Source organism: Portunus trituberculatus, chromosome 15 (assembly GCF_017591435.1).
Source record: "Portunus trituberculatus isolate SZX2019 chromosome 15, ASM1759143v1, whole genome shotgun sequence".
Taxonomy (NCBI): domain Eukaryota; kingdom Metazoa; phylum Arthropoda; class Malacostraca; order Decapoda; family Portunidae; genus Portunus; species Portunus trituberculatus.
Window position 1 is genome coordinate 5110908 of NC_059269.1, and position 8572 is coordinate 5119479.

The following is an 8572-nucleotide window of genomic DNA, read 5'->3' on the forward strand; positions in this document are numbered from 1 at the left end:
TATATATATATATATATATATACAGGTAGTCCTCGATTTATATGGTATATGCGTTCCAGAAGGGACCCTATAAAGTAAAAATCGTATAAAGTAAGGAATGAATACTCAACTCCCTAGACTTTTTTTTTAGTATAAAAGAGCAGACCTGAGCTTTATACAGTACCTCCAGCCCCTTTCCATCAAGCAGCCACGCAACCCTCATGAACGTGACTCCCAGCACATCCACTTCATCCCTTGGTTGAACAGCCTCGCCCTCCAGGGTGAGGCTCAGAGGTGTCCTCACACCACTACCACTACCACCACCATCACCATCACCACCACCATCACCACCACTGCCACCACCACTAGACTTTGAAGGATGTGTTCAAAATAGAATAATCTTTCACTGTACATATACATTTTGCATATTAAACACATTTCTATTATTCTTATTAATGCTTTTATTAATAAACTTACAAAGACATAAAAATGACTATGAAAAAGGGAAATGTTTAAACACAAAATTATTTTATTGATGCCTTCTTCCTCTATTTTGCTACTTCCTCCTCTGATGTGTCACCATTGTCATCGTATGTCTCCGATTCTGTTACTTGACTTGGTGTGTGCGGTCTGAAGAAGCTTGTTATTGATTGCTGTTTTTTCTTTTGTTGTTTTTCTTTGAGATGAACCTCATAGCATGTCATTTTTTTCCATGACCCCTCTGATGACAGCAGTGCTTCTTTCAATATTTGGGTAATTTTCTTCCAGAATTTTCATTGACTGCGCCAACAAGTCCATACACTCAGACAAGTTGGCTGCTGTGAGGGCTTGCTGAGGTTGTCCCAATGTATCTGTTGCTGCTGCTGGTGCTGCTGCTCCCTCTGCCTCCTCCATTATCTTCACTCTTGTCAACCAGTCCTTAGAGGCTTTAAATCCAGGGGTAGAAGCTTCTTCTTTGGAGATGTATGTACGGTTTGGCAGTTTCTTCCAGTAGAGGCCAGTCTCATCAATGTTGAAAACTTGCTTTGGGGAATAATCGCCGTCTTCTATAATTTTCTGTAGCACAGCAGGATACTCCACTGCAGCTTGAGCATCTGCTGAAGATGCTTCCCCTACCATCTTCAGGTTCTGGAAACCATACCTCTTCTGGAAATTGTTGAACCAGCCGTTACTGGCGATGAACGGCTTCTTCTCCCGTTCGATGGTTTCATAGATTAACACAGCCTTAGCTTTGATTAGCGCCAAGCTGATGGGCACACGGGTCTTATTTTGGTGCTCAATCCACGTAGCTAGCATCTTCTCCATTCTCTGCATCTCCACAGGACGAGCATAGGATGACTGGCTACCTTTGACTGGAGCTCCTGCCTTAGCTGATTCTCGGATCTTCATTGCGTTGCGTTTTATGCACCTTACCGTAGCTTTGTTCATGCCCAATGCTGCCTGAATAACACTGTTTCACTGGCCTTTTTCTGCCCTGTCCAAGACTTCCAGCTTTTCCTCCAGTGTATATGTCTTCTTTGCTCTCTTTGGCGTATCACAGCCAGCTGGAGATGAAGGGCGCTTGGGAGCCATGGTAAACACTGGGCACGAGAGAGGGAGATGTTGACACAACCATGCGTAGGTGAACAATATGGCTGCTTGGCCCGCAGCCAGGGTGAGAGGGATGCAGGTGGCGGGAAACAGCTAGCTAGTGACACCTTGTGGCTGCATTTCTGAACTAAATCGCCACGCGAATTTTAACTTTCTTGAAACCGTATAATTCTGAGGAATTCGTACAATGAGATGAATAACCCCTATTTTTGGACACCGTATAACTCTGAATTCGTATAAATCGAGAACTACCTGTATATATATATATATATATATATATATATATATATATATATATATATATATATATATATATGAGATATCTACCAATTAGAGCACAAAGAAATCAGAGATATGGCAACACTAAATCGGTGCCTGCTACTGGCCAATGACCAGTATGAACGAACTTTTTATATATTATTCGTGCAATTTCTTTGAAAAATGGATACAAGCCTGCTTGCAGTACACATGATTGCATTATACTCTACTTCATTCTTCTGTAGATACTGGCATTTGCAAGGATTCCTAAATAATATTCATGATAATATTCTTATAAATAAGCACTATATAGTACAGGCAACCCCCGCTTAACGAATGTTCCTATAATGAAATTTCGCTACAATGAACACCAAACTCGCTTTAACAAAATTTTATCCAGGTAATCTTTTCCAAGTTTGAAAGCCCCGCTGTATCATGCAAGCCGACAGGCTTTTGAATACACCAGCGTCTCTCTTGGACAACATGCGCACCATCCCATCCCCACTCTTAGTTCAAAACAATAACAGGGTCCAGCACCAGCTCTTCATCTCACGCTCAACATGCCACCAAAACACCTGCAACCAGCCCTGCAATGTCGCCTAGCATTGCTAAGAAGAAAAGGAAGTCTCTTACTCTCGAAGTGAAGCTGGATATTATTTACAGACACGAGAGAGGCAAGAAAAGTAATAGCATTGCTCGCCACCATGGCTTGACTCCATCTACTGTCTCTACTATTTTCAAGTCAGCAGACTCTATTAAGAAGGCTGGTGAGAACATATCTTCCTTGCAAGCTAAAAGAACCACCTGAACTCGTGACTCTGCAATGGATAAAATGGAAAACCTTGTGGAAATTTGGTACATAAAGTTTTGTATGCGGTACAATGATGCACCTTTTGATTACATTCCACAAGTTGCCAGCTAGCGTCTTTCCCGCTCCATTCTCCCTCCCTTCATAAATTTAAGATCATCAACATTATAAAGTTACTTACATACATTAGTGTACATTATAATGACTTAGTCTTAAATTAAATTGCTTAAATGTTTAACTTCATAATTTTTACTTTCATTAAACCTTTTACTGTACTATGATGCACTCTTGCTTTGTTTACCCTCAATGGAAGTTCAAGGCAGGGATCAAACTTGTTATAATTGGTTCGCTTAACGAAAATTCGCTCAATGAATGGTTTTTTAGGAACGTAACCCATTCGTTAAGTGGGATTTGCCTGTATACTACTTGTGGTTTGTAACTCATGTGTATCTACCATCTGTATTCATCTGGAACCGTTAAAGCGGAACTGGTTCCAAGAATTGGAACCGGTTCCCAATGGTTCCTGGTGGAACTGTTGGAACCGGTTCTGGAACCAGTTCCTGCCCATCTCTACTAGCTACCAATGAGCCTGGAAACTTACCCACCTCAATATATTTTCCTATTAATGCCATTATCCTTGCTTGCTTGGCTAATGGCTGCTTTGGGAGGAGTAAAGATGGAGAGATTTTCATGGCCTATCACTGTACGGGTAGTGCTGGAAAACTGCATTCCGCATGATGTGAGATCATGATGCGAGAAATCATGACATTCCAAGAATTTCACTGGCAGTTATTCTTCTAGCTGTGAGATCCAAATGCAAATGAATAACAGTTACAAAAATTAAACAGTAAAGTAATTGATGCTGAATTTTCTATGTATCATCACAAGTAATAAAGAATGTCAAATCTTGTATTTGCATGTTACACCTCTCCTACATATTCATTTTTGACTGATAAATGTATAGCTTCTTTAATTGTGGCTTCATATGCTCCTTTACAGTTTCATTCATTTTTCATCTCTTTCCACACCACTTTTACCTCATACTTATAAATTTGTTTCATCCTTGTCCCTTACATGTGTTCAGCAGGCTCTGTTATTTAAAATTTCCAATGGAGTTTTCTTGATTCTAAGGAGGGTTTAACAAGAATTTTTCATTGTTTGAGAAAACTTCATCTTATTCCCGCTGGCCTTCCTTATGCTTCATATAAAACTTCCACGTACCTTTGTCTCCGTAGCGTTATCAAGTGTGGCTGTACGAGAAATTAATTGGGTTTGATGGACTGTCTTCTAGGCTACAAGTCTGTGAATGAGCAATGGATGGGTAATAAATTAAACACTCTGCTCTCTCATCACGATTATTTTCAAATGTAATATATATATATATATATATATATATATATATATATATATATATATATATATATATATATATATATATATATATATATATATATATATTTTTTTTTCATGTTGATGTCATGTTTATGATGTCATGTATAGGGCCCACCAGTTCTTCCTTGCATGTTCTCAGTATACTATCTGAAATTTCATCCAATCCCATCCCATCAATTTATATATTTCCGACTTTTCTACTCTGATCTTGCCCAAGTGAACACCCTCCTCACCATTTGGCGGCTTCTCAAATTTGGACTCTGAGTAAAAACTTGTTGAAATCTGTTGTTTAACAATTCTACCATGCTTATGGGATCACCAATTATCTCATGTTCTCCTCTCAGTCTTTCAATAGTCTTCTTCGCTTCAATTTTTCCATTTATGAATTTATATAACAATTTTGTGTGCTCCTTGCATTTTTACATGATGTCCTTTTCATATTCTCTCTCTTCCTCCTTCCTCACTTTCATGTAATCGTTCCTTGCTAATTTGAAATTTTCCTTGTTTCTCAGATTTGTTTCTCCTCCATTTTTTCCACACTTCGTCCCTCTTTTTCTTTGCTGTGGCACACCTTATATTGAACCATACCTGTTTTCCTTCCTCTCTTGGCTTATATTTGGGGACAAATGTCGTGATGCCTATTTTGTACGCTTCCATGAAAATATTATATTTCTCTTGCACTCTTTCTGCTCTTAGCAACTCCTCCCAATTTACATTTTCAAAGTAGTTTTTAAGTTTCTGTATGTCCACCTTCCTGTAATTTAAACTTTCTTCTTTATATGATTCACTTAATTTGCTGCTGTTAACCTCTACTTCCATTTCTATGACCACATGATCACTTTTTCCTAGCGGGCACTCATATCTTAAATCATCATTTATTTAAGTTTCTCTTGTCAAAACCAGGTCTCACTGGCTCGTCATCTCCTCTGTATCTAGTGTTTTCATTGACTATCAGGTTCATCATATTTTTTATCATTAGCTTAAAAAATCTTTCCCCCCATGCTGCTTCCCCACTGCCATTTACATAGTTCTCCCAGTCCACTTTCTTACAGTTGAAATCACCCACTAAAATCACTCTTCTTCCTTTGATCACTTCAGACAAACTCAACAAGGTATCCTTGATTAACCCCTCATAGTCCTGTCTGGACCAAGATTTAGTCTTTGGAAGCACATATGCTACTGTGATCAACATCTCTTTATTTCCATTCTCCACCTTAATGCTGCATATGTGTGTGTGTGTGTGTGTGTGTGTGTGTGTGTGTGTGTGTGTGTGTAATTCACCTCGGTCGCCTGCTGGTCACCCAGACAGTCTTCACCATTACGGAGTGAGCTCAGAGCTCATAGACCAATCTTCGGGTAGGACTGATACCACAACACACACTCCACACACCAGGAAAGCGAGGCCACAACCCCTCGAGTTAGTTACATCCCATACCTATTTACTGCTAGGTGAACAGGGGCCACACACTAAGAGGCTTGCCCATTTGCCTCGCTGCCCCAGGACTCGAACCCAGCCCTCTCGATTGTGAGTTGAGCGTGCTAACCACTACACTACGCGGCGTGTGTGTGTGTGTATTTACCTAATTGTATTTACCTAATTGTAACATACGGGAAAAGAGCTATGCTCGTGTTGTCCCGTCTCCATATCTATTAATGTCCAGCTTTTTCTTAAAATCATGAATATTCCTTGCGTTGACCACTTCCACGTCTAAACTATTCCATGCTTCCACCCTTCTATGAGGAAGCTATATTTTTCACATCTCTCCTATAAGTGGCCATTTTAGTTTTTCCCATGCCCTCTCGACATTCTTCCATTCCACATACACAGATCTTCCCTATCCATTTTTCCATGCCAATCATCACTCTGTATATTGCTATCAGGTCTCCCCTTTCTCTTCTGTTTTCCAGGGTTGGAAGTTGCATTCTTTTCAGTCTGTCTTCATAAGTCAAATCTCTTAAGTCAGGCACCATTTTCGTTGCAGCCCTCTGTACTTTCTCTAGTTTCCTTATGTGTTTCTTTAAGTTCGGAGCCCACTGTATTGTTGCATATTCAAGCCTCGGTCTTATCATTGCAGTAATTATTTTCTTCATCATTTCTTCATCTAGATATACGAACGCCACTCTTATGTTCCTCAATAAGTTCAATACTTCTCCAATTATTTTGTTTATATGTCTCTCTGGCGATAGGTCATTGGTAATTGTCACCCCAAGGTCTTTTTCTTCATGACTGGTTTTATGTCTTCATTTCCTATCTTGTACATACTCCTGATTCTTCTTTCACTCTTGCCAAACTCTATTTTCTTGCATTTTGTCGTGTTGAACTCCATTTGCCATGTACAGCTCCATTTCCATATTCTGTCCAAGTCTTCCTGGAGTAGTTCGCAATCTTTGTCACATCTCACTTTTCTTAACAATTTTGCATCGTCTGCAAATAGGCTCACATAACTGGACACCCCATCCACCATGTCATTTATGTAGACTGCGAACATTACTGGTGCCAACACTGATCCCTGTGGAACTCCACTCTCCACCAATCCCCATTCTGATGGTCTGTCCTTAATTATTGTTCTCATTTCTCTTCCTACCAAAAGTCTTCCATCCATTTTAGTAAACTGCCATGCACTCCTCCTACCATTTCAAGTTTCCAGATCAGTCTCTGGTGTGGTACCTTATCAAAGGCCTTTTTTAAATCCAGATATATTCCATCAGCCCAACCATCTCTTTCCTGTATTACATCTATCACCCTCGAATAGTAACATATCAGGTTTGTCGTGCATGAACGCCCTTTCCTAAAACCAAATTGACACTCACAAAGTATGTCATTTTTCTCCAAGAAGTCTGTCCATCTAGTCTTCACCACCCTCTCACACATCTTAGCTACCACACTTGTAAGTGACACTGGTCTATAGTTCAATGGGTCTCTCTTGTTACCTGATTTATAGATTGGGACAATGTTAGCTCTTTTCCAGTCTTGGGGCACTACACCTTCCCTTAATGAGGCATCAATTACTTCACAAACTTTTTCTGCCAATTGCTCCTGCATTCTCTTAAAATCCATCCTGATACCCCATCAGGTCCCACAGCTTTTCTCACTTCTAAACTCCCCATCATGTTCTTGATCTCCTCCACCGTTACTTGAAACTCCTTCATAATCCCTTTCTGTTCCATTACCAGTGGTTTGTCAAAAGCAGTCTCCTTTGTGAATACCTTCCGAAAGCATCCATTCATAGCCTCTGCCATTTCCTGGGATCTTCACTGCATACTCCATTTACTTCTAAACTTTCAATACTTTCTCTATTTTTGATGTTGTTGTTCACATGTCTGTAAAAAAGCCTTGGTTGGTCTTTACATTTATCAATTATATCCTTTTCTTGTTTCTTTCTTTCTTCTCTTCTAATCAACACATATTCATTTCTTGCTCTTTTGTAACTTTCCCACTGCTTAATCCGTCTTTTCCTTCTCCACCTCTTCCATGCATCCTCTTTTCTTGTTCTAGCCTTTTCACATCTATCGTTAAACCAGTCCTGCTTTCCAACTTCTCTATGTTGTCTTATTGGTACAAATTTTTCTCACCTTCTTTGTATATTTTTATAAATTCCTTCCACTTTTCATTTGCTCCTTAGCACTCTTGAATTTCATCCAATTTGTCTCTTGAAAGAATTTCTTTAGGTTTCCAAAATCTGTCTTGGCATAATTCCATCTTCCCACTTTATATTCTTCATTTCTTCTAGATTTCTCTTCGTCTATCACCTTGAACTCCAAAACTGCATGATCACTCTTTGCTAAAGGGCACTCCACCCTCATCTCCTCAATGACCATTGGCTCTGTACTAAAGACCAAGTCCAGTCTTGACGATGCTCCCTCTCCTCCAAACCTAGTATCTTCTTTGACCCACTGAGTTAACACATTTTCCATTGCCAGTGTCAATAGTGTATTTCCCCATGTTGTCTCTGATCCTTCCATTGACCAGTCCTCCCAACACACCTCTTTACAATTAAAATCTCCCATCATTATAGTTCGTTCACAGCCACCCAACATTTCTTCCAGACATGTTCCTGTATCACTTATCATTTCTTCATATTCCTGTACTGACCATGCATTTGTCTTAGGTGGTACGTACACCACTATGTAGTGCCTCTTTTTCCTTCATTAGTTTCTGCTCTGATCTTTAGCACTTCTGCCTTTCCCATACCTTTTTCACTTGATCCACCTTTATATCTTTTTTAACCAGCAACATCACTCCTCCTCCCATCTTACCTACTCTATTTCTTTTCCAAACGTTATATTTCCCTTCTCCAACCTTCATCAGGTCTTCTCCCTCTCTCAGTTTTGTTTCAGTAAGACCCACAATATCTGGGTTCTTGTCCCTCAAGTAATCGTTGAGTTCTAAAATCCCCGATATCACTCCATTTATGTTGGAATACATTACATTTCGCTCATATGTAAGTTTCTTTAGTCCTTTCTTGCTGTACTTTTCTGGGTTATGAACCACTTCCTCAGTCTCATATCCAAGATTCTCCAGAAAAACTCTTTCTTCTCCTCTTC

At 39.6% G+C, this 8572-nt stretch overlaps 1 protein-coding gene across 1 annotated transcript; it reads right to left on the bottom strand.

Annotated features, from left to right (window-relative positions):
• Positions 1-669: 669 nt before the first annotated feature.
• LOC123503952 (tigger transposable element-derived protein 1-like) lies at positions 670-1368 on the bottom strand. The gene has a single exon (XM_045254078.1). The coding sequence runs from the start codon at positions 1366-1368 to the stop codon at positions 670-672; it is 699 nt and encodes a 232-aa protein (XP_045110013.1).
• Between the last annotated feature and the right edge of the window lie 7204 nt (positions 1369-8572).